General features: G+C 35.8%; 4 protein-coding genes across 6 annotated transcripts; 2 read left to right on the forward strand and 2 right to left on the reverse strand.

Moving 5' to 3' along the window:
- The first annotated feature begins 1076 nt into the window (after positions 1-1076).
- LOC104889833 (uncharacterized) lies at positions 1077-4539 on the forward strand. Its single transcript, XM_010675156.4, has 3 exons — positions 1077-1619; positions 2370-2834; positions 4220-4539. Exons 1-3 carry the CDS (start codon positions 1600-1602, stop codon positions 4281-4283), a joined length of 549 nt encoding a protein of 182 aa, XP_010673458.2. The 5' UTR covers positions 1077-1599; the 3' UTR covers positions 4284-4539.
- Positions 4408-6337, reverse strand: LOC104889834 (hypothetical protein). Its single transcript, XM_010675158.4, has 5 exons — positions 5627-6337; positions 5429-5505; positions 5223-5343; positions 4749-4808; positions 4408-4643 (listed from the first exon to the last, which is right to left on the reverse strand). The coding sequence occupies exons 1-5, from the start codon at positions 6335-6337 to the stop codon at positions 4500-4502; spliced, it is 1113 nt and encodes a 370-aa protein (XP_010673460.2). The 3' UTR covers positions 4408-4499.
- Positions 6338-10156: 3819 nt separating this feature from the next.
- Positions 10157-13640, reverse strand: LOC104889832 (probable serine/threonine-protein kinase PBL16). The gene is made up of 6 exons (XM_010675154.3): positions 13068-13640; positions 11762-12069; positions 11477-11612; positions 11025-11161; positions 10801-10924; positions 10157-10652 (listed from the first exon to the last, which is right to left on the reverse strand). Exons 1-6 carry the CDS (start codon positions 13132-13134, stop codon positions 10291-10293), a joined length of 1134 nt encoding a protein of 377 aa, XP_010673456.2. The 5' UTR covers positions 13135-13640; the 3' UTR covers positions 10157-10290.
- A 1736-nt stretch (positions 13641-15376) lies between these two features.
- Positions 15377-26599, forward strand: LOC104889831 (2-oxoisovalerate dehydrogenase subunit beta 1, mitochondrial). 3 transcript variants are annotated; one of them, XM_057394592.1, is made up of 13 exons: positions 15380-15810; positions 15939-16068; positions 16174-16209; positions 16295-16354; positions 16437-16494; positions 16567-16664; positions 17627-17716; positions 17801-17869; positions 17943-18029; positions 19385-19480; positions 19567-19644; positions 21191-21281; positions 26224-26599. In XM_057394592.1, exons 1-13 carry the CDS (start codon positions 15509-15511, stop codon positions 26253-26255), a joined length of 1227 nt encoding a protein of 408 aa, XP_057250575.1. In that variant the 5' UTR covers positions 15380-15508; the 3' UTR covers positions 26256-26599. The 3 variants fall into 3 exon arrangements, with proteins under 3 accessions (XP_057250577.1, XP_057250575.1, XP_057250576.1); XM_057394593.1 differs by having other exon boundaries at positions 15384-15810; positions 15957-16068; XM_057394594.1 differs by lacking the exons at positions 16295-16354; positions 16437-16494; positions 16567-16664 and having other exon boundaries at positions 15377-15810.
- The last annotated feature ends 337 nt before the right edge of the window (positions 26600-26936 follow it).

Raw genomic sequence — 26936 nt, forward strand, 5'->3', positions numbered from 1 at the left:
CAAAAATATGGTCGCATGCTGCTTATTGTTTGTGTTCTATGTCAGAGATAGGAGGTAGCTAGGTAGGCTTCCTCCATCTCTTATGCAATTAATTTGTTTTTCTCTTCAAAGTACCCTCTCTTTAGTTAAGGCGTAAGTGCGTAACAAACTCATTCCTAGATGTACCTGAAAAAAAATGATAACCCCTAAGTGATACACGTATCAATAAACTGGCTATTGTAAATTTCTAAGAACGATCAAAATGTTGGATTCTCTTGATAGCTTCTCAAGTAGTAAAATTTCTATTCTTTAGTCCCATTTTCTTTTCTTTTTTTGGTGTATTTTTTGCATAGTAGAAAGCTTTATCATGAGTGGAAGCAGCTTGTTAACCCCACCCCCCCCCCCCCCCCCCCCCTTTTTTTTTTTTGGTTAGTTAGTAGAATGAGCCAATGAGGTACTCGTGTGGAAGTATATGTACCGCTCTATATTCGAAATTGGAAATGGAGCAATCTTTAGGACAAACTAATAAAGAAAGGGAAGTAATTTTTTATGGACAAACTGAAAAAAAGGAAAGTGGAACAATCCTTTAGGGACAAAGGAAGTAGTTGGTAGAATGAGATACTCCGTATGTGTGTATAGCTCCAAAGTCTAAATATGAGCTTGACCTAGTGGTAAGGAAAGAACCTTCTAACTGCAAGGTTAGGGTTCGATCCCCACTAAGGCACTTTGGGATAGGATTTTTCCTTACCATCTCTCAAAGTGTGTGCCTGCAAACCCAGATCGGGTTCACTTGGGAGAGATTTTTGTCTAATAGGACCTTTCGTCTTACCAATTGAGGACCCCGAAAAAAAATCTTACATGAAGTAGTAATGCCGAAACTGAATTTCACCGTACCCCCAGCAAAAAATTTTCTGAAAAGATAAGGAAGAAAAAGTAGGATTGGCAAAGGGAGCATAATAATTCGGAGTTAGCAATTTAGCATCTATACTTGAGTGATAAATAGAGTGGGGGAAGTGGGGAAAGTGACATGCAAATTCAGGTTTCACAGTAGGAGGGGAGGGAGGGTTGAGAGGACTGAAGGGGGCCTTTTGCTCCCTAATTGACTGCAACCTGTCCCCTTATTATAATAATTACGGCTAGTCACTACTCACTACTCATGCTGCTGCAAACAGAATTTTGCTTTATGTTAAAGATACTCCACTTAGTGACACACAGACGCACTCATCCATTTAACTAAATTCTGCTTCTACTTAATCAACTTATATCCGTAAATATGATTATATATGATATCTGCATTTGTCTCTTGAAAGCTTAAAATTAATTGAGAAACTAATCAACGAAGCTCCAGTCCATTCATCTTTCTTTCTGCCATCTCACATGATCGAAGTTCTTTACTATCTCCTTGCCCAGAGGACGCATATGCTTAGCCTGGCAAGTTCAGCACTATATGCACAGCGAGAAACACAAACAGGTGTTGTACTAATCAAACTAATAGGAATTCGTGTTGGGTCTGATCTCAATTTGGAGTGAACCTCTCCCTATTAATGCTGTTGCATTCCAGAGGCTAGAACAAGGGACTTCTTGTTAAGAAATAACAGTTTCCTTACCAGCTGATCCGACATGGAACAACAGGAATACAGGTTAGTTACTCTATTTATTGTTATGTGTGTACATGTGTCAATTTCTGAGTATAGGATATTAGCACATGCCACCTTGTAGTCTTGTTGAGATAATAACGGTGTGGGGCCTACTCTTTCTTCTTCCATACTATGTTACTACTCATTTGACAAAAAAATCTAAAAGAAATAACACTGCTCCTAATATTCATAAAGAACAAAAATCACTGGTACTAGTATGAAATTTTTCTCTAGTCGCCACCTCTTCTCGCCACTAAACTACTTTGCCCACAATAAAAAAAAACTTAGTACCTTTATAATATTTGGCTTGCTTTTCTTACTTCACAAAGCTACTGGTTCTGAGTGATGATGAGGTTTTGAGGATGGAGTGGGCATTGAGAAGAAAGCAGAATTGAGACCCTACATGACATCATTTCATCTCTTGAAAATAAAAGCTTTTATATCTCACTAGGGACGTCTTAAATTTTGCCAAATGTTTGCTTCTTTCTTTCTTTCTTGCTTGTCTTTCTGTCCCCCTGATATAGTGATACTGGTCTGGTCACCAACCAAATACTGATCAATCTGCATCCTAGTCTGAGCTTTGCGCTGGACTATGTTACTTATCGTTATTTGTAATTGTTTTCTAATATAATCCTCAGTACATTAGAGTATTTCTGCACTTTGAAGTGAGTAGAACAATTTGGAGAGGTTAATCTCTATAGTAGTTGGCTGTCCCTATAAACAAAAGCTGCGTTTTGTGGTGATTGTGGACAGGAGTATATATTGTTATGTAAGCTCAAAGCCCAGAAAAGTGAGGGACTCTGTGTTTATTTGGAGTAGTATATTGATGAGGGTTCTGTTTTGCAAAATTCAATGCCCATTCATATGTTTCTGCAAACCTTCGTCCCATATATACACACCTGGGCCTCTCAGATTGGAAAATACTCCACCAACACCAGTACAAACACAGACACTTCGTATTTCTGAAGATGATGCAGAAGCAGAAGCAGCAGCAGGGGACAAGGACAACAGACCCCATAAGCAGAGAGTAATTGTCCATGAAACTGATGATGGCTATCTCATTGCCAACCACCACCAAAATTCTGGCAGTCTTCAGAGCTGCCTCAGAAAGTCACCCCTGAAGTCAGAGCCTGGAACTGCAAGTGCCCAAAAGAAGAAAGTTCAATGGCTGGATTTCTTTGGCAAGGAGCTTGCTCAGATCAGAGAATTTAAGTCCAGGTAACTTCCTCTTTCCTGAGGGTTCATGTTGTATGTCTAGACAGACTCCTTTCTCTCTTCCAATCCATTTCAAAAAGCAGCTGTAAAAGTCGAATGCAGATCTTTCTATATTAATCTCTCTCTAATTACTTGGAACCTAGCAGAGACATTGTTAGCGTCAAGGATATCACTCATTAGAAACATAAATTTGTCGCTTTGGTCTAGTATAAAACTTGAATCATTTTGTTGAATTGACATCTTATAAGAGAATTAAGGTCATCCTTGTAGCTATCCCTCAAAAAAAAAAAGGTCATCCTTGTAGCTATCTATAATAAATATATACATCTATCAGAACTTTGGACATTGCCTTAAATGGCAACGGCTTAAGTTTAATGTATGTGATACTGTCTCTATTATCTGTCAAGGAAACGATGCTCTACTGGAATTCGGACTCAAATCCCATGGGGTTTACAAATTGCACATTCTAACCCCTCTTAGACCAAGACTATAATGCATACTCACTAGTATAGTTAGAAGTTTGCCTGAATGTTCACCTGTATGGAACTTTGCGAAGATACTTCTATAATTTAAGTGGTCAATGGGTAATTGGTTGTGCCACGTAGGATATACAACGATTGCACTTGACATTTTCCGTATGTATGAGTTAGTATAAGCATGTTAATATTGTCGTTTACATCATCTTCAAGTGAGCTGGGAAGGGTATAACCATTGCTTAGTTGTTACTCTTAGGCATTGTAAGTTTCACTATGAAGAAGAGTAAGAGCAATGATATTGTATCTCTCTTTTGTAATTTCCTGTACAACTCTGTCAATTATACATGATCTTCATCTTATAATCTCTTAACTCCTCAATGTTAATATCTGATATTGTTAGATGCGCAAATGTTAAGCATTTCTCTGATTATCCTTCCATGCATATATGCAGTAGTATTTTTTGAGGGCTGCATTAACATATAGTTCTTGCTTACAATTATTGGGTCGTTTTCTGATGTTCTTTGCTTCTGGTTTCTTAAGAATCTTGTATTGCTTTTTTTTTCTCTCACAAAATAGATTCATGGTTCTATTTACTGATAGACGGTACCAACAAAAGTACTCATAGTACTCTCCTCCTAGAAAACTGAGGTTTCTTGCAATTACTAAACACAAATATGTTTCTTTCGGATTTAAACATGCAATCAAATAAAGGTTCTGGCAGACGTCGACATTTGAGACACTGTACCTGGTTTCATGGTGAAAATGATCATGATATGGGGTTTAGAGGTCTCTAACAATCTGTAAAATTACTTTCTTTCTTATGAAGAGGGTAACTGAGAGATATTAACTATTTGAGTTTGCAGACATTGTTTTCTAACCTTTTCTACTTCATACTCATGGCTATTAACACAGTGAAGCAGAAGATATGGATTATGAAGGTGTAAAGGGAAGAGGCTGTATCTGTAGTATATTATGAGAAGCACTTTTGGCAAATTCCTTGAGCATACCACACAAAAGAAGCACTTTTGGCAAAGGAAGTATCTCTTCTAAAGAGGAATATATGTAGGAGGATTTTCTTTTTTCTTTTTGAAGAAGGGGCAGGGAGGAAAATAACTTTTGTATATGGAACATGTTTGATCAAACAGTGCAAGCCTAATAGCTGCATTGAAAAGTATTGCTTTAAATGGTTGTTCTACTTCTTGTTAAATATTCCAAAGAGAGATTTAATGGCATTGATTGCATTCTCGTTGATGAATGATTCATCGAACCTTTTCATTAAGGTTTCAAACTCATCGGTTGTCCTGAGGTTTGCCAGATCTGGATCAGTCCCAATTCTCTGTACAAATGAAAATTATTTTTAGTGAAGTTTATATGCAGTAGTAGTAAAGGACAGAAACGATGAGGAAGGGGGTGGCTTAGAGAGAACTAGATAGTATTATACCTTGAAATCTTCATATCCTGATTCCAGAGCATCTTCAAGTGCAGATAGACCAGCTTGTATCTGTTTATATAGAGTGGTGAAACATTTAACGAGGAAGGTTGCATACTTTACATGAAACCTGGATAACTACTAATGTTACCAAAAGCTGATTTTTCTTAGTATTTGAACAGCTTGAAATAAGCAAAAAAAACGGGTGCATATCTAGAGAGAGGTGTATCAGAAAATATGATAGATTTGTTGCTAAGAAACAAAAATTTATGAGAATCAAGGTTGCTCTAATAGTTGAAAGCCACCCTTCTACTCCTTGGAGTTTGTGACAGAGGTTCGATTTTCACCCTCTTTGTAAGAGAATCCATACGGTTTTGAGGTGTTTAATTGATAGTGGTCACATTTTCAAAAAATAAAATAAAAAGAATGGTAATACAGGTATGTATTATGAAGGTAATGTGTGAGACAGGAGACTGTGAGTGTTACCTGATTAAGGTTAGAATAACAACAAGCAACATTGTAACTTGCCACTGACGCTTCATCTGGAGTAGGTCCAGATCCTAAAACAGATTCAAACTTCTCGCGTGCTTCCTCATATTTCCCGTTCCTTTGAGTACAACAAATTAAAGATGAGTTACTCTAATGATGATAATTGTGAAACTGAAATGGAAATGGAAGGTATAGAAGAATACTTGTAAAGTTGGAGGCCTTCACGGAGGTCTTTTTCCCTACGATCTTTCTGCTCCATCTTCCTCTGGTAATTTTGGAGCTGAAAATTAAGGAAATATACTAGTTGATGTTAGTAGACAGTAGTAGTCCAAAAATGGTAACTGTGAAAGTGATGGATACTTGATCATATGCAAATATGCAATGGGTGGGGGTTGGCTTACTTGAATCTCTCTGACACGGTTGCTGATAAAACCAGCGTTCCTTTCTGCACGGATAATCTCCTTCTCTGTCATCTCACCAGAAAAATCAAGCTTACCAAAGCGTTTCTCCATTTTCATGTAAAGAGGGCCTATCCTCTGACGGATGGTGTACATAGTTCTTCCATACTCGGCAGCCGGCCAGATTTCAGTGCCAAACACTGCACTGGTGGCGATGACTTTGTCCCCTACACTGAACTTGCCTGTTTTATCCGCAGAGAAGCCAGGGGCGATGGCGTCTATATAGGTAGCTCCGTCTCTACCTTTGGCGAATTTCAATCCAAAAGGCTGCTCTATTTCCACCTCATACTCTTCATACTCATCTTCTTGTTCTTCTTCTTGTTCGCTGCCTGAGGATGACGAATTGGTTTGAGTGGCTTTGACTACGAACCTGCTGTACTTATAGCTGTTGGAATTGATACTGCTATTGCTCCTGCAGCAGTGGTAGTTTTTAACCAATACACGGGATGCAGACGGCAATAATGGCGATTGTGTATGGAGTGATGATCCATTATCCGTTGTAATTGCACTACTACAAGTAGTAGTAGCAGCAGCAGATGATATAAATGGCTTAGTTTTGAAAAGTAGAGAGTGACTGAGATTGACATGATGGTAACGGCAATGATAGTGGTATAGCTGAGCCTGGGAGTACCCGCAACTGTTGCTTGTGGCCATCCTGTTTCTGTAAGCTGCAGGGTGCAGCTGCCTTTACCCTGGCCTCGATCAAAAAAGAAACACACACACACTCACAGTCTCACACTTTGGATATAATGTAGCCAATCAATCCCCCTCCCTCCCACCCAGTCCCACCAGGCCCCAATAACTTCCAAACCTTACTCCCTCTGATTTCTGATTTCTGATTTCTGATTTCTGATTTCTCGATGATTCTTCTTCTTCTTCTTCTTCTTCTTCTTCACCAAAGTTTTGAATTAAACATGAAAAAAGAAACACAAGGCAGCAAAGACAGAGATCTGAGTTGGAAATGGGATTACGAGGGGGCCCATTTGAATGCCTTAGTGGCTCTTGTAAGTTGTATCTCCTCCTTAAATTTCTTTCTACCTTTCGCATCCACGTCTCCTTCCAGAATATGCCAATAGCCCTCCATCTCTTTTAGGCCTCTCATTTGGCATCTTACCACTTTCCCAATACATAAGAACAGCCACACCATCATATTAAGTATTAACTCAACTAGGAGATTTTCCAACTACCTTCTCACTTCTCCCTCCTATTTTAAATTTGTACCCTAACTCGGTAATACCTAAGTCATACTCGGTTACTCAATTGATATATATGAAAATGTTCAGGCTTATTAACTCATCGTAACTATCTGGTTTATCTCCATCATCCTATAATATAATGCTTGTATTATTTTTTTTCGTGTTCTAAAAAGTTGTTTTAGTTTTTAATATTTCTACTTTTAAGGCTGTAATTTATTGATTTTTAGAAATATTTAATGTAATTCTTTGGTTAATTTTGGTTTGTTTGGATTTATGCAAAAAAAAAAATAAATCTTGTCTATGATAAATATGCCAGGAAACATTTAATGCTACTTGTTAGTTTCAATGTAGTTTTGGTTATTTCTAGTCGTAGATCTTATTTTTTTTATTAATTAAAAAGATAATTAGCTTTACAAGTACTGAAGTACATCACTAAATAATACAAATGATAACATTCTTTAATTCTTTCAAAATGAGAAACAAGCATTGTATTATGGGGTGGAGTGACTAAATTTTAAATTATTGAAATAATTGGTATTGATTATATTTTAATTACAAACACACTATCAAATAAAACAATATTCTAATGTAATTATTTTTTGATAAATTTAGGAGGAAGTTTCGAGAGGAACAACCTATTTTAATGGTTTTTACTGCTGTACATTTGAGCAAGTTTAGTACTAATTGGTACATAATCATATTTATTAACTTCCTTGGGAATGTAATATAAGTGATACTTCAGTAGTTATGCCTCCTCTCTCCTTTTTTTTTCTTCTCTCTTCACTCTCCCACCAAAACCTAATTTTCAACGTAGGGGCTACTGTCACTCTTTTGAGCGGCGGTAAGTTCTTTTTCACCTTTTGTTACTAGTTTTTTTTTTTTTGTTTATGTTACTAATAAATTTCAGTCTCTCTCTAATGGAGAGTTTTTCTACCCATATATTGGGTTTTATCTCTCTCCATGTGATCAGAGGTTGGAGACTTTGTTTTTGAGTTTTTGTGTAATTCAAGAGGTTGGTTTGTTAATCGAAATTTGTGCGGAGTAGCAACATATGTCAAGACTTCGTTTACAGTCACTTGAATTGAATCCAGTTCTACTTCAAAACTACAAAAGATCGATAGACCCCCTTGCAGAAGGTTGCATTAGACAACGATGTGAAAGACGAGGGTTTTCAGAAGTGTTAGATCTATTCAACGATAGTGGTTTTGTCATATTAGAATTGTATTTATTTATTTTGATATATATTTGTTTAGTTTTGACTTCTATTATAGATGTCGTATGACTTAGAATCAATGAATTAATGTTAATTTCAAAAAAAAATAAACTTCCTTGGGATGAATTACTACTTCTCCCCTCAAAAAATTACTACTCTACTCGTTTTTTTTTAAATAACTTATATAAATTAATTTCCTTACAATCTGACCTGTGTGGACCCAATTCACGTTAACATAGTGTGCACCAAACTAAAAGCATGTATCATTTCTAAACAATTCACTATATCACGCTGAACCTAGTTTTTCTTGTCATAGTTCTACAATTTTGGTATTCCCCCTTTTTATTGGTGTTCCTAGTTTGGTTTACACATTTATTAACGCACATCTTGACTATTAAGAGCATAACCAGTGGTTGGACTCTTAGGAGTTCATGAGGAGAGAGAGGGAAAAAGTAATAATAAAAAATAGGAGAGAGAGTACAAAGAGGAGAGAGAAGAAGATGAACTGGGCATTGGGATGGACCGTTCATCCCAAAAACTTGTCAGCCAAAGTTATATAAAGGTGGACATGTGGCAAGAGTATATTGGGTTAGTTAATTTGATTTTAATTTTTTGGGGTATGGTAAATAGTAGGAGGGAGAGTTTGATGATCCTTTAAATCAGTCTAACCATTGGGAGTAAAAAAATAAGGGTTTTTGGGTAAGTTGGGCATAAATGAGGTGGATGAAAGAGAAAGTAATAAAATAATTGGTGAACCCTAAAATTGGTCTAACCATTGGTTATGCTCTAATATACTTCTATGTAATTACACATTAAAAAATTGTAAAAATGTTATATTATTAAAATAATCATTGAAACGGATCGAATAAGACCCCATATAACTATTTTTTTTTATATTAGGAAAAATTTAGAAGATTTTATGTAATTCTAAATAGTGCAAATCTCCCAGCAGGATCATTGATGAGGAGCAAAGAAAAAAACTACTTTTAGTTGTTTTCAGTCTCAAAGATGAAAATGATTAGGCAAGGAAGTTAGATCTCGGAGTTAGCTCAAATTTCAAATTTTCAGTTGCTTCTTCTGAAGACATGGATCTAGTAGCACCACCGAAGGACCTCAGATTTTGTGCAAAAGGGTCGTCAACTTCAAACAATCACATTTTTCAAACCATCACACATTTGGAATTTACTAGAAGAATGATTGTTCATGGCCTCATTTTGATGAGTAATGAATAAATATGACTATTTGGGGGAAGAGCGTATTTGACAATAGTATTTGAAATAACTTTTAGTATTTAAACTTTTAATTAAGTCAATTTTTTTTATAATAAAAAACAGTTTTCATAGTCAAATTCAATAGCTAATATCACATCTAATAGCTAGTACAACAACTGACAATCATTGTTACAGCTACAACAATTACTTTTGCCAAACAAACCCTTGGAATTTAGTTGAGCACCGGAAAAAGCTATTGTTTCAAAGCTTAGAACAAACCATTTAGTTCCGCGCTCCATACAGAAGCTCAAGCCTGTCTTCATGCCTTGATTTGGGCTCAACAACATGGGTATCGGTGTGTATCTATAAGCACAAACTCGGAGAATCTTGTTAACTACCTCCAGACCCCCCCCCCCCCCATTCTTTATATTTCATCCACTGGAGTGGACGATCCATGACATCAAAATGAGGGCAGACATAATGCAATGGTGCAGGGTAACAAAGGTAGCTCGGATGAAGGTTCAACAGGCACATGACCTTGCGGCATACATTAGAACTAATCATATCCCTTTTCATAGTTTTTAAGTTCTCTTTTCCTTTACTATTTTGTATTTTTTTCTGATGTGAAAAAAAAGGAACATAGCCAAAATAACATTGTTGATTGACAAAACCATGTTTTCTAGTATTAGCAGCACTGCAGCGCCAGCACAAGACAATATCTTAAAGAAACTGCTCTTTGCTCATAAACTAAAATCAGCCATAGGATCCTATTGTGAAGAAAGTGTACATCAAATTGGGAAGCTAAGTCTATGCCTTGCGTGAAATACGTTACAAGAAACATATCAAACATATATACTGAAACTGTAAAACATATATATACGTCATAGACAAATGTAGTATGGCGAAATGAAGGAGATACATGGAAAAACATCATAGCATGAAACCTAGCTCAAAGAGGACAAATTTATTACTGTACCAAACTACCAATTAGTCAGGTTGGAAGGTTAAAGTGGTTTTACCATCCAAAATTGGCGATTCGTGATCATCAATCTGAAGAGGCTCTAGAGAGTCCACTATATCACGCATAAGGGGCCTGGCTTTTGGGTTGCGATTTAAGCAATGATATGCCAACATGGCTGCCTTTTGCACTCCTTTTATAGGATAATCTCCTCCAAGTCTAGAATCTACAATATTAAGCAATTTTTTCTTCTCTTTAAGCAATGGAATAGCCCAATCTGTGAGGTTCTGTTCTCTTGCTGGTCGTGACTTGTCTAATGATTTCCTTCCTGTGAGAAGTTCAAGTAAGACTACGCCAAAGCTGTAAACATCACTCCTTGGGGTTAAGTGACCTGCAATTATGCATCCATCGCAACCGGCAGCATGCAGTGAGGTTTAATTAGTGATCAATGTAAACTCCTAATGTACTTGAAGATATATTCTTGGTTTTTTCTGGAGATTAATTATGATTTATGCATATGCTCCCTTCTATATGTATACCTGTCATGATATACTCTGGAGCTGCATAACCGTAAGTTCCCATTATACGAGTGGAAACATGAGATTTGTCACCAACAGGTCCATCTTTGGCAAGACCAAAATCAGATAGTTTTGCATTGTAATCCTGGAATCATTATTGTGTAAACTTGAATTAAATTAAATTGTATGGTCAAGATTCGAGAGGGCGTCAAAAAAAGCAAAAAACATTTGTTTCTAGTTCCCACCATGTCTAGCAAAATGTTAGATGTCTTAAAATCTCGATATATGACGGGCTTCTCAGCTTCATGTAAATAAGCAAGTCCTTTTGCAGCGCCAAAAGCAATCTTCATTCTGATAGCCCAAGAGAGGGGAAGCAGAACTCCTGCAAAAAAATTGTATGGTAAACCAAATATATAGGAAAAAGAAAATTCTGCAAGATGAACAGAGAGGTTATGGTTGTAGCTCATTGAGGACCAAGATCTGTTGAAATTGAAATGTCAAACTCCAGATAAAATTTAAAATTGCTAAGCTACCCTTAACATGTTAATGTCACATAAATTAATTTTCAATTGTATCACAAAATTAATTTGATGATGTAACCACAACTAAATTGGTACAAGATGGTTGCTAACAGCAGTCACCAGATTACATGCTTCTGTAGCAAAGTGAAGTGCATAATAGCTTAGGTCGGACTTACTTGAAAATAAATTGTTCTCCACACTGCCTCGGGCCATATACTCATATATGAGTACACGATGGTCATTTTCACAGCAATATCCAATTAGCTTCACTAAGTTAGGATGCGATAGCTGTCCAAGGAAGATAACTTCGGCCTGGAAATGTACATATTTTGCTAAACAATATCAAACAAAGAAGAATATATATAGGACAGACAGGCATAGTATTTTACAACACCCTAACAAAACTATCATATTACGCAGACAGCAGATGCAATCATGCAAAGTGAAGAAAGTAAACATACCAGCCATTCTCTGTGACCTTGGTAACTATTGTCCCCATCGTGAACCTTGACAGCCACCTGAAGCGGTTCAAGTCCATCTCTTTCTTTCGAAATAACACCTTTATAAACACTTCCAAATCCCCCTCCCCCCAACAAATGGTCAGGCCTAAAATTTTCGGTAATTACTTTTAGTTCTTCGAAGGTGAAAACGAGGAGTGGATTTCTAGCAAAATCACGGCGTAGATCCTCCACCTCCTTAGCATTGGAAGGCAATTTACTCACTTCATTGGTAACATTCCGCAACACAGTACTTCCTTCTTTTAAGGATTCTGAAAGTGCACATTAGTGAATTATGTGAAATTACTAATTAGAATTACATTGCTCACAACACATAGTTGATAAATATCCAATAAGAACAATACTTTTCAGTGCAAAAACTAGTACAACATAATATCAATTTAGTATCAACAAAGCATTCATATATAATTAACATTTTAGACATTGGAAAGAGTAGTCACATATATCATTTTAGAAGGAACAAGTTAACATTTCATCAAATAATAATCTCTTGGCTTCTTTTCGATTTAGGTACTTGTAATATCATTGTCTCCAGAATACATATTTTACTATTAGTAAAATTATAAAAATTATAAATGCTTATGATTTGAAAATAAACCTTCAAACAAATTTGAGAAAATCTTCAATGATAATGTTTTGAAATAAATATAAGTGAAAATTACAATAATAGATTTCTAGATTTAAGCACAAAATTAATATAACTAACACAAAGAGTATGAATTTTAGCTAGTTTAATTTGTAAAGCATTGGAATATTATTCGAAATTGAAGATCAAAAACAAATTATATAGTAAAAGGTATTTTCAGCCTATCCGCAACATAATATTATTCCTCCTATATGTTAAAAATTGATCTGAAAAGTCAAAACCATATACATATTCAACGAGATTATATGGTTCTGTCCTCAAAATAAACTATAATAACGGCAATATAACTTTGAAAGAAGTAAATCTAAGGATCTATTGACCAAAAAAAGAAAATTCGAAGGATCTAAACATATTACTTGAGACAAAAGCATCTTACGAGTTTTGCCCGTGAAGCCATACTTAATACCATAGGACAGACACATAGGTAGTTTTCTATGCAACAATCTGGGACTAATTAAATAGTAAAAAGTAAATAGTTTATGTCAATAATAATTAACAAAGGTTGGGAAATGGGAACATAATAGTTTAAGCAAGCAATAGCATTAGACTATTAGACTATTAGACTATTAGACTATTAAGAGTATTAGAGTGAGTGAGAGAAACCTGGTCTGGAATGAGAGGGAAGCGTGTAAATAGAATCATTCCCCCATCTACACCAGCAATTACCCATTATTGATTATACTATACAACTATTTGTTTTAACTTTTAACCATACCCGGCCCGGCCCGGCCCGGCCCCATCGTCCATCAATCAGGTCAGGCCTCAGGGCGTCAGGCCACCACCGATCACGATCACGATCACGATCACGATCACTTCTCCAATATCACTGCAATATAATCGAATCCCAGATTCAATTAAGTTTCTCTCTTTATTCTTTGATAGAAACTAGAAATTTACGTCTTGTTATTTGTTGGGAGCAAGGAGGGTCAGGACTTCAGGAATCAGGAGACTATATTTATATATACAAACTACAGACTACTACAGACTACAGACTACCAGACTACCAGACTACCAGACTACCAGAGAGATACATCAACGAGTTGGTGAAATGATAATATGGAATTCACCACCTTAACAATAACTCATAACTTTAGCTTGTAGTAGTTTATATCATACTGTATATGGGTAATGGGGTTGTATTCATTATTCATGGATTGTTGTTAGTGCGTTCTATTCTCATCCCACACACCTCTCACCTCACCTCACATATTCTCCTCTGCTATCAATTATGATGGCTTCATCGGCTTTTGCTTTTGCTCTTTTTTTCTATTTTACCTTTGCAATTTGGACTTTGGACTTTGGAGTGTGCGTGCTTTGTTATGTCATGTGAGCGTCACTGCGTCTCCGCGCATTCTCATTCCCACAGACTAGTGACTAGTGACTACTGACTAGTGACTAGTGAGTCATAGTGACAAGGGTGTGTAATTAGTAATCACAGTGCACTTTTCAGCATGATACCATTTCTAATAGTCCTCTCCTTCCAACATCTGCTAGATTCATTTACCACCATGTTATTTGCCCGCTCGTATTTATTTAATAGAATCCATATCTATATAATATTTCTTCTTTTTCATCTACTTCTTCTTCCATGGGCCACGGCCACCATGGTGGGACAAAAACTTGGTTTTGTTCATGCTAAAAAAATCTTTAAAATTTAATACTTTTGAGATTAAAATACCGCTCGTATTTCTAAATATCACTTGTATTTTTATACATATTTTGTATTTTTCACCTCAAAATCATAAATTTTTAGAATTTCTTAGCCGTACAAAACCAATTTTTCATCTCCACCATGTTGGAAACGAGCAACTGGGAAAAAAAAAATCGGATCCATAATGAAAGACACAAATTTTTTCCGGTTCTACCGTGGAGGAACTGGAAAAAAAAGTCATTTCCACCATAGTGGAATATAAAAAACTGTTCAGAAAATCATTGAAACAAAACCTGCATGTACACTTGAAAGGAAATCTACTCGCACCAACAATGGTAGATCTAAATAACCAAGTTAGAAGTTCCAACGAAACCACGACGTCGGGTTTAGGTAAATCCGTCTGATTTTTAAAAGCTTATTCTAGGTCTAAGAATGAGTGGATCCACTATTTACCCAATTTCAACAAGTACATTTTCAAAATTGAAATCATGATTTTACCCTACCCTAGCATTCTGATTTCAAATTCCTTCTTCGTCTTATCTAGTGTTCAATATTTTCCATATCTCTATAATTTATTTGGGAAAAAAAAGGTCGAAACCAAATCCCAAATGAAAAATGTTCCTCCTCTTTGTTACCAACTTTCTATCATCGTTGCATGGGCTTGGACAGAAATAAAAAACATATATACATATATTAACAAGTTAGATGGGTCGACATTAGGCTAACCCCGACCTGAAACATGATTATTTAGGCGGGTTATTTTTGGATTAATGTAATCCCTTTTAAATTTATGAATTCTATACTTTAAACGAGAATATTTATAGTACACCTGGGTGTACCATGCTCATGGTACACTCAAGACTATTTTCTCCAAATGAGCGAATGATTTGAGCAAAATGAACAAATGAGCAAACATTTCTACTCATTTAAGAAAATGAGCAAATACTTATATTACAAATGAGCAAAATGAACAAATGAGTAAATAAGCAAAATGCCCATATGAGCAAATTTGGTGTCAAATGAGCACCTGAAGTTCTAATTTATTACAAAAATACCCCTGGGTGTACCATGAGTGAACTCCAACCCATGCGACATTAAATAATAGTCTTTATTTTATGTTAAAAAGAAAAAATCAATAAAGTGTTTCTCAATAAAAATAATTTTTTTTATTTAAATGAAATAAAATTTTATTTTACCTTAATTTTTGTATAAAAACAGAATCAGGCGGAGGGGGTAGAATTTTTGGGGTGATAAAGACAAAGCCGCCTACCTATAATTAATTGAAATAACATTTCGGGTATTGGGTTGTTCCTTGTTGGAAGTTGGAAGGGTGATCACGCAAAAACAAAATAGAGTTGGAAACCGAAGCAAGGAAAATAGGCGAGAAAGGAGAATGTGGAGCAAAGCCAAAGGCAGTCATCACGGCGGAGGTGTTGGTGGTGTTGTCGGGAGAAATGCAAGTGGAAGGCTCGCAATTGCGGAAGTTATTATCAGAGGAATGGCTTCGTATACGTCGTCGTCGCCATTATTGTCATCGTCTTCTTCATCCACTGCAACTGCATCTGCATCTGCATCATCCAATCAGAAGAACATCGTTGAGATTGATAACGATAATGATAGCGAAATAGGAAAGCCAGTGAACCTCTTCTCTGCCATCAATCAGGCTCTTCATATCGCTCTGGACTCTGATCCTCGGTTTGTTATTCTTTCCTTTTCTCTTCTTTTCTTAGGGATTAGGAATCAGGAATTAGGAATTAGGAATTAGGAATTAGGAATTAGGAATTAGGAATTAGGAATTATATCCATCGCTTAGCTTATTCCAGTTATTCCTGCTTTGACAGTGCTTATGTTTTCGGAGAAGATGTTAGTTTTGGCGGGGTTTTTCGCTGCACTATTGGATTGGCTGAACGATTTGGTGCTAACAGGATTTTCAACACCCCTCTTTGTGAACAGGTTCAAAGTTCAAACCCCCCTTTTCCCTTTTCCCTTTTCCCTTTTCCCTTTTATTTAGGAATCATGCTGCTTATTTACTTTCTCTCATCACTGATCACTCATCAGGGCATTGTTGGATTTGGCATCGGTCTCGCCGCAATGGTATGGTAATTGGTATTGCTCCCTTTTCCGCTCAACTTCCTGCTTTCTCTACACTCACTCACCACTGACCATTCTTATCTATTAGGGTAACCGAGCTATTGCTGAAATTCAGTTCGCAGATTATATTTATCCTGCTTTTGATCAGGTCTGCTGTCTGCATCTCTTCCTTCCATCTATTCCTAAAACCTTTATATCCAACTTTTCTTAACAATCTTCATGCTTTCTAGATTGTCAATGAAGCTGCTAAGTTCAGGTATCGAAGTGGCAACCAATTTAATTGTGGAGGTAATCTCCTTCTCTCTATCTTTCTTCACTATCTTTTTCTTCCTCTCTCAATTTTCCCTTCTTTTCTTCCAGGCTTAACAATAAGGGCCCCTTATGGGGCTGTTGGACATGGTGGCCATTACCATTCACAATCTCCTGAAGCTTTCTTTTGCCATGTTCCTGGTATTAAAGTGCGTCCTCCTTTTTCTTTTCTTCCATCTCTGTCACTCTTACAAAAATGGATTATTTCATAATTACTGGCCTCTTCTATCTTCTGCTCTCCCTTGACTTTATCAAATTCTAGCTTCCTATTTTTAAGATGATTTTCGTAAAACAAGCCATACAACATGTAATTTGATCAGTGGTTTTTCGTCCAATACAATTTTAATGCCTTATAGAAGACCAAAGGATTGCTTGCTCGGTTCATGTGTTATCTCTAGCACCTTTATCCATATTCAGAACTTCCATTTGCTAATACATTGTTAACTTGAATGACATGAAACCATTTTATGCTTTTTAGCCATAACTGGTTGATTGGTCCATTATCCAACCCACAACAAATAGAATGATGTATCAATTTCCTTTTCTTGGACTGTGAAGAACTTTTTATTTCTTGCCAGAATTATGTTTCTTAAAATGCTACCTGATAGGAATATAGGATGTGTAATATTGGAATGCTAGAGTCTCAAGCCTTAGCTACTGCTTTTGTTGAGTGCTTGCCTTAAGTAATCTAGTACTATTGGACTCGGTTTTGAGGTCATAATCTTTTCCTTGGAAAGGAATATTTCAAACGGTGTGTTGTCTCATGATATAAGTTTCAATTCACATAAGTTGAGGTTAATTAAGCGCAATCAAGCTGAGCTTATTCAACAAAAGTTAGCGGTAAAGAATACTAGAATTGCAAATAAATGATGATTCTTAAATCATTTAATTATGGTACATAAGTAATTTGGTTGATTGTCAGTGAGATTTTTAAGGTCTATGCCTCAGGCTTTCCTCTTACCATCTGTAGACACATGCTTACAATCCATACTCAAGAGAATATGTAACTTTTATACATTTATGCTTATGTGTGGTATATATATTTATGTATGTGTGTGTTGTATACGAAATAGGTTTGTTGATACTTTGAATTTCATCTTCATTTCAATAGGTGGTTATACCTCGTAGCCCACAACAAGCAAAGGGGTTGCTCTTGTCATGCATACGCGATCCAAATCCTGTTATCTTCTTTGAACCTAAGGTATGCCATATTGATTTACTAGTATGGCTTTCATAGTTCATTTGATAGAGCTCAATTACTAGTTATGCTATCTTGGAGTTTCAGTCTCTCTACCGTGTCGCTGTGGAGAGGGTTCCCGAGAGTGATTTCATGTTGCCTTTGTCAAAAGCAGAGGTATGATGCCCGTTATATCTGTTGCTTGCCTATGAAATCTATATATGAAACAAAAATTTAATCTGCTGTTTAGGTTATGAGAGAAGGAAGTGACATTACACTTGTGGGTTGGGGAGCCCAACTAGCTGTCATGGAAGCAGCCTGTACTGAGGCTGAAAAGGTATGTTTTCCATGCTAAAAGAATTTTGCTAATGATTTATTATATAACTCATTACCGATTTGAGTGTTTTAAGGGGAAAGACTTATTTGAATAATAGATATTACACTCTCAAATGATCAAATCTCATATTCCTTTTCCTTTAGCTGAAGATTCGATCCCTATTTTATTGTATAGGATACTAGCTACCAAACCTGTGCTAACGGGCTACTAATCGTAATTGTTATCCTAATGCTATTGTAAAATATTAATAATCTTACCCATGTTAAAATGTCTTTAACTAGTTCATCAAAACCTATTGCATAATAAATTTAATTACTTAATACATCAAAGGGTAAACGAGCTATAAACTTTTAAGTAGATAGTAACTTGAACTTGATTCAGAATACTTCTGAAGCTAAATCTAATGGTACAAAATTTGTAAACTTTGAGTATATTACAAGTGATAATCAATTTACCTTGCACTCTAGTAGATTATGGTAATTAAATATTTAAACTCTATATGTATCAAAAATTCTCATTCACTCTACCCCTATATTTAATACATATAGAGTTTAAGATAGGAGAATACTAAATATCTAATTACTATAAATTACTAGATTTATATAATCCTATTATTATTTTGACTTTTGACACTATTCACCCACTTCAGTTTGGACCATCACTTGCTATGTATAGACAATGAGAAACATAGTTTTGTTGGATCTTATTTGATTTGTCTTGACTATATTTCCCCTTGGCAAATGTGCCAAGTCAAAGTGGAACAATTGAAAAAACAGAGGAAGTATATATATATATATATATATATATATATATATATATATATATAATAGATCTTCTCCTTATCCTTCTTCCATATACGTATGTGTATATATAGAAATTTGTAGCAGGGATGGTAGAAATATTGTTGCGTTTTCAAAATTAGTTTCAGCCAAATTTGCTGTCATGCTTTGAGGTCAGACTACTTGTGAATGGTATTTTATTTATAATAAAAAAAGGCATGAGTGTTTTGGCCTTTTGGTAGATATGTTGGGAGTTAAGAATAGACTACTTGAAGACATTACAGAGTTGTTTACTTTGAATATGTATATATGGCATTTTTTGCCACAGTGCTCTACTTTATAAGGCGGAAGGAAATTGTTTGTGGCTTCAAGAAGCGCACATGCTGTGGAAATGTTGGTAAAATGCAATTATCTCCAGTCACCTCTGGGTTGGAGGGTTTTTAGCTATACAGAATTTTCACATTTATATCCTAGTTTGGTTCATATTTTCCATGATGGATATTATTTTACTAATATCTGAACACTGAGTAATGAGAACTCGACCACTCTAGTGATTGTTATATGCTAATGTTGCAGGAAGGAATTTCATGTGAGCTTATAGACCTGAGAACACTCATACCTTGGGACAAGGAAACTGTAGAAGCTTCTGTCAAAAAGACTGGAAGATTACTTGTCAGTCTATAGACTCTATATTAATGTTTTGAGTACATTTAACATTACACAATATCTAATCTTTCTGGTTGCGGTATAACTTACAGATTAGTCACGAAGCTCCCGTGACAGCAGGTTTTGGTGCTGAAATTGCTGCATCTATTGTTGAACGTTGCTTCTTGAGGGTAATCTAATATCTATTACTCCCTTCGTTCTTCTATAATTTACATACCTTGTACTTTGACATTATTCACAAAGTCCACTTTAATCATCGTTTTTGATTTATAAGTAAAGACAAATATAGTCATGCGGGGTATTGTCATATTCTCTTCAATATATTACTTGCAAAGTTATTAACATTTTATTATTTCTACTTGTTCTTAATTAAAGATATTAGTTTCATAGTTATGTGTTGGCAAACATGAATGTCAAATTGTTTGTAGATTAAGAAATAAAAAGGTAATAACAATTTTCCTTTGGTTTTATAGCAATCAGTCTACAATGAAAGTCATCTACCAGAGCACTTTTAGGTGAAACTTTAAAGTGTAGGTCGCGTAACTCTTTTTTTTTTATAGCAGCTATCTTTATGCAAGCTTAATGAAGGTCTAGCTTCTCTTATATGAAGCAAGCCTAGGCAAGAGCAAGAGATTGGGAAAGCAGGCGGTTCGAAGGGACTGAAAATATGGTTTTATAACACCAGCTATACATAAGCTTTAAAAGTTGGGACTGAAAATGGCGGAGCGCCTATTGTTGGGAATGCCAATTTTTCCTAGTTTTATTTGTTTTAGGTGGAGTTGATACTTAGGATTCATAAAGGATGAGAGAATTTTTGGGTGATTTGAAGCTTATATTTGTAGAAGCATATCGGGCGAGATTTTATTTTCAATTTACCTTTTATTTTAGTCGATTGCAACAGTTGTTGGAATTATAAAATTAATTAATTTTTCAAGTGATTCTTTAAAATTTGGTGATTTATCATGTAACTTTTATCCATATGAGGTCCTTCTCCCTATGAGTTGTTGAAATTATACAATTAAATAATTTTTCAACTGATTCTCTTAATGTGGTGATTTATCATGTAACTTTCATCCATATGAGGTCCTTCTCCCTAGGTATTAAAGGAGAAGATCTTTACCCTTAGCTCGTGTTTAGGGATATAATGATGAAATAACTATGGTGGTGACCAAAGTAGTTCAAAATTTGACATAGCTCTTGGAAAGAGTATAGTAATTAAAATTATGCTTTTGTGTCTCATATATTGTAAAAACCATCAAATTTGTTTGTCACATTTATACTGGCGAAAATTATTTATGTTTGTCCATGCTCCATGTTATCACGCTCCATGTTATATTATTTATCTTTATTCTGGAGAATTGCACATTCGCATTTCAAACTTTCATCTTTTCAAAATAATTCCAATTTTTTTTTAATTATTTTAAGATAATCCCAACTTCTTGAGGGTGCTTCTCAAAATAATCCAAATTGTTTGTTTTTATACATACCATAGACCTAAAAGGATTAACGAAGGTAATGGGAAATTGTAGTTAGGATTATTTTGAAGAAGGTCCAAAAGCTGGGATTAATTCAAAATAATCTGAAGTTGGGATTATTCAGATCAATTTTTGTAGGTAATAATTTAACTATTGTTGGAGGATTGTTCGATACAATAACACGTTAGCTATTACGTTTCATGTGACTTTGATTCCATTTTGAATATTTTTTATTTTGCAGTTAGAAGCTCCTATTGCTCGAATTTGCGGCTTTGACACACCTTTTCCACTTGTATTTGAACCATTCTACCTGCCTACGAAGAATAAGGCAAGTATTTTTTTTTCAACACTTCAATGTTTTTCACCTCTAATTACTCTATATATTTTGTTTAGTGGATCTAAGAGAAGACTTTTAATGGAAGCAAACCATGAAAGCAAATTCTGGAATTTTGCCTCATATTTAGAAGAATATGATGATATTTCCTTGCACAATCTAATTAATTCCTCCATTTTTATTTACTTGCTACAAAGAGGGAATGCACAGTTTTTAAGAAAATTAAAGAGAGAGAAGGAGATCACATGAAAGATGGTTAAACCTCTGTAAAACCAAAAAAGAATTGTGCCCATTACATATTTTAACATTAAAATTAAGCTAGATTTGTAATTTCAAGTGTGCCAAAGTGTTTCAAAATAGCATGTAGCAAGTGTTGTGACATTTCAATTTTAGGGAAGTTTGACAAGTATTTTGAAACGGAAAAAGTATTCAGGAAGGTTAGGTTGGGACAAGATTTTGGAGCTAAAAGGAAAATGAAAAAGAAAGTAATTGAAGAGGGAGATGGATCTGAGATTTTTTTTTTGTCATGACCCTTCTCAAACTTGATTATTGTGGCTTTACATTATGTTTAAGTAACAAGTTTAAGAGGAAAAGGAGGGAGTAGAATTTTTTTCACCTCTATATAGATAACACAAAAGACAAGGAAAGGGAGAGGAAGAATGCTTTTACCTTCCAAAACCTTTGCGGAAAGATTTTGTTTAGAAAGAAAAGGAAAATGGATATCTTTGTTCCCTTCCCTTTTCCTAACTTCCTAACCGGACCTAATCATTATTCCATAAATGAAGTATGGATAACTCACTTTCCCTATCACCGCCTTCTTTTAAAGTCACCTCATTAAAACTAAAGTTGCTCTTGCTTTAGGTTTGGCTGGATTTGAGTTGGATTAAGCGAGATGACATTCCTTATTTTTTTTATTTTGAAGAAGACTTTAAACAAATAACTGAATAAATATTGAAACACGAGTTTAAATAGAATTTGTAGTAGAAATTACATTATTCTCTCTGTCGTAGATTTATTATCATGGCACATAGTGGTTTTTTTTTAAAAAAAAAAAAGGTAAGTGGGGTAGTTTTTTTCTATTGAAAGAGTGAGTTGACTTGGAGGGGGTAGAAATGAGGTATTTCTCAAGATAAATTGGTTACCTATTTTGGGATGGATGAATTAGGAAAGTGTACTCCAAATATAGTTGGTTAGTTTGTTGAAGATTTCAACCTTAACCAATCCATTTAATTGATTATTTGAGTGGGTGATTTAGGCTGAACCATTCAATCAAAATAATTGTGAATCTGGACCCTCCTAATTTTGGCTTGGGTTTAAGTTAGGTTGGTGGTTTGGGTCATCTTTGTTAGGGTATTATAAGGGGAGTCGTGCCACTATTTTCACATATCTAATTTATTATGATTATTATATATTGTTTTATTTTTATGTCTAATATGTGATGCAATTCTTTTGAAGAAAACAACAGTCCCATCTCTAAAGGAGCTTATAGTGCTTTTTGAGTCCTTTTTAGCCTCTTTTTGCGGGTGGGGAAAGGGTTGATGAGAAAGAGAAGGGGGTAACTGTGACAAAAGGTGGAGGGTCTAGATTGAGTTCTTTCCTTCTCTGTGGATTTGACTCTCATTCATAGTCTCTCATTCCATTCCTCCCTATCCTGTTGTAGTGCATTTTGTATAAAAAGGAGTCTTGTAACCTTCTAATTGGTCAACAGATCTTCTGCGCGCGTCTTTCTTGTGGTGGATCAGAACACCACTAAAAGATCTGGCCGACCTGCCAACTCTATTTGAAATGCATACTCTTGTTTCATATTATGGAAATTGCGAGGAGAGATGTTTTTTACATCCTAAAGGGGATATAATCGGAGATACCATTGTTTCCAGTGAAGAAGTTCCTATAAAACGGAGGATAACTTGAATCCAGCAACTATGTCATCATAAAGTAAGGAAGTCCAATATCAGTCTTAGAAGAAGGATTGACAGATTTTAAACATCCGAAATATGCTTGGGTGTTAAGTTGAACAATAGATTCTTGCTGGACAAGGTTGAGAGTTTCGGCAAAGAGCTTGAGGATAGGTCACAGCTACTAATCCTTTTTCTCTTCCTGCTCGCCTTTCGTAAATCCTAGAAGGTTTTTTTCACCTGATTTGTTACAACTGAGTGAATCGGTATTTGGCAATTTACTTTATACTCACTTTATTGTTAAGTTTTTGGTTTCTTTCTTCCTTCCTTTTCGTATATGGGAACGAAAGCCTCGTGATTAGTGACATCAGCGTGGACCTATGTGATCTTAAGGTACTAGCACATTGTTGACGAGGTGTGGTGTTAAGTCTAGCTAGGGTTTATTAGGTATGATCATATGGATGCGAAGAGGACCCAAACTTATGAAATCTCAGAGAAGTTGACAGCATTATGAAAACTTAGAGAAGTTGACAGCATTACAAAGTTCGTACTCCCTCACCCTCATTTAGCTCTTTGATACTTCTCCCTTCTTTCCTAGGTGACTTAAACGAGTTCAAATTTCGAAAACCAAAACCACAACTCTCCATTCTTACCGTTTGGGTATGCTCTTTTTCTGAATGACCTTCCCGGCTTCCCCTCCCATGCTAGAGCACTCCATACCAAAATTATCAGCTGTACTCCCCTCCCCACCTTTGGACAATTTACATGCACAAAATGAATTTACTTATAGACTTTTGTTTTTGGTCTATAACGTCATTTTTTATATGATGCAAAAGGTTAGCCACTTCTCTTATTTTACTAACATTCAAACTCATATGTTATCCCACTGCCATAAAAAGTAACATGCATCTACTGAGAGTATTCATTTTGAGTTAGAGACTATACTGTATACATAGATTGAATTTGAAGACGTAGATCCTAGTAATTCATTTTAGGGTCGTTTGTTTAGTAGGTGGGGAAAAGAGAAGGGAACAAGAAAGATAAAGGAAAGGACAGGAAAGAAAATATACTCTCGTGTCTCGTCTCTCCCTAACACACCACCAGTTCTGCATATCTCAGCAGCTCTGCCAGTCTATCTACAACCATGACCACTTTGGAGATTTATGACCACCTCACAGCTCCCCACTTCCGTGGCTCCATATTTACAGTCCCATCCCACCGGCGGGACAAAAAGACTTTTGGTGGTCGATGGTGACCATCTGTAACCGCCATTCATTTCAGCTAACTCTTTCAGTGATATCTCCCACTCTCTTTCTCCGAGGGTGTTGAGTGGTAGGTGGTGGTAAGGTTGGGAGTAAAAGAGTCACTGGTTTTTTCGTGCTTGTTCAGCTTTGGTATTAGGGGATTAGACGGTTGGGGTTGAGGCCAAAGTTGGACAAGGTCGTTCTAAAGTAGGGTCGGAATTTAAGGGTTTATAGCGGTGAGGGTTTGTGAACATAGCGGGTGATTGATTGTTGACAAATGGCTTAGAATTAGGGAGGTTTGTGGTATTTTGTGATGCCGGCAAGTGGCGGAAGTGGTGATGATGCTTCTGGTTGTGTATATGGTGGCAAGGATCGGTGTTGCCGATGGTATAGTTGGTGATGGTTGGTGTAACCAGTGTTGTAGCCACGTAGGTGGGTGGTCGGATGGATGTAAAGGAGTTCAAGAAAATTGAAACCCTTGGGACTTGGGAGTAGTGGACAATCAAGGGAGGAATCTGGGGTAACCTCTGGAATCATGCGGATAGGGAATTAAAATAATAATAAAAACTCATCTGAATGCGTGCCAATGGATTCCTTTTCTAGAAACCCTTTAACCAAATAGTCCTTATTGGCAATCTGACATTAATGCTTCAGAAGCTGGGTACAGGGGTTGACTTTTGCTTTTTGTTCTTGCTAGAGCTGGCAAAAGGTGTCACTTGACACTGAACCCTGGGTAAAGATCTAGTGAAGTTTATTCAGAAGTCCACTACGTAGAGTTTCAATCAAATGGCTAAAGATGCATCCAAGACAAATCAAGGGTTGATAATATCTCTCCTCTCCCCACACTTAATCTCCATCTCAACTCCCCCCCTCCCTCGCGACCCACCACCAATCCTCAACCTCTCAAGCAAGCAGACACCATCTTCCCCTTCATCACTCAACCATGCTAAGTTGTCGTTAGTGGTCAGTGACTATTTTTGCCGAGAAGCCATCATCTCCTACCTCATTTTTCGACCACCACAAAACTCAGTTAGTGGCCGGTGACAGTCATGGATGGTGATGGGGAAAAGTAAGGGGGGAGGATTTGGTGGTGATATTTTTTTAGATTTATGAATATTTTCCAGCCGACATGAGCAGTGGTGAGAGTGAAAGATAGATGGTTGTGGAGGGGGATGTTACAGGTGGTGGGTGTTAGCAGTTGTGGATAGCAAGGAGTTGCAACAATGGAAATGAGACTTTATAAATCCCCTGACCTTACATAGAGTTTGGAGGATTGAATCAAGTTTTTGATCGATTTAGTTAAGTAGGTTAATCCATTACGACCCAATTATTAATTGGGGTGAATGGTTTTTTTTAACACAATATCAGACACGGTCTGTTTATTGTACAATTTATTGCTTTAATGCATTGTTTGGTCTATTCTATATTTGGTTCATTCGAAAATGACAAATCTAGAAATTAAAATGAAAATATAAGAGTATATGTAATTGTATTGAGTTGATGATTTGTATGTTGATTAAACATGTTGAAATGATTATTGATTGAGATGATCAGTACAGACAATTTATGTCAGGCTACCTTAATAATAATTGAGTTATTCAGATTGAGGTTTGTATGAAAATTCTTTGGTGATCATAGTAATTATTACCATGGAAAATCTATTGGTCTAAAATGAGTTTTTAATTTTAAAAAGTCTGTCTAGTATCAGTTGGAACCATTAGAATATCATGGTTATACAAAATATGACCATCCAAGACTCATTAAAAAGTAATGCTAATGGGCATGTTAATGTCACAGGTAGTGGATGCAATCAAGTCTACTGTGAAATACTAAGTTTATACAGGGATCTTCTGAAGGCCAATACCTCTCCGAATTCTGAAGGCCTAACTATGTTGTATCATGTATTTAAGGAGTTAACTTCCAGGTGATATATGAGTTTCTTAGAAATATACAGGTATTGTTGTAATATAACAAGATGTAGAACTTCTGTACAGCTGCTGAATTTGTTAATAATAAGTGGTTAAATTGTCTGTCAACTTCTCTTTCTGTTTGTCTGATGTACAAATCTCAATCAATGTGAGATGTACAATATACCTAATTACTAATGTAACCGCGTCTACATTGACAAATTTGTACATTATTTACAAAGGCTTATATGCTCATTATTTACACAGGAACTGAAACCTCTAATCTAAATAACGTGCCTATAGCTCCACATTTTTCTACAAATAACATTTTTTAACCGAATGTCCAAAATTCTTATAGCCATCAGATGGCAGAAGTAGTTTTTGTTTCTTGCAGCAGAAAGCTTAATTTTGCTTAGTAATGTTGGAAAGTGTTGTCAGTTTCTTGATTGAATGTTTTGCCAAATTACTTGAATTGGTTTTTTATGAAAGGTCTCACTTTGGCAAATTGGTCAGTAGGCAACTCTTGTCCAGTTCACAGCTAATCTCAAAGGTTCTTAACTGCCTCTCACTTCTCAGCAAATCTCAAAGTTTTTAAAGGTACTTTCTA

Source organism: Beta vulgaris, chromosome 4 (genome assembly GCF_026745355.1).
Source record: "Beta vulgaris subsp. vulgaris cultivar EL10 chromosome 4, EL10.2, whole genome shotgun sequence".
Lineage (NCBI taxonomy): Eukaryota > Viridiplantae > Streptophyta > Magnoliopsida > Caryophyllales > Amaranthaceae > Beta > Beta vulgaris.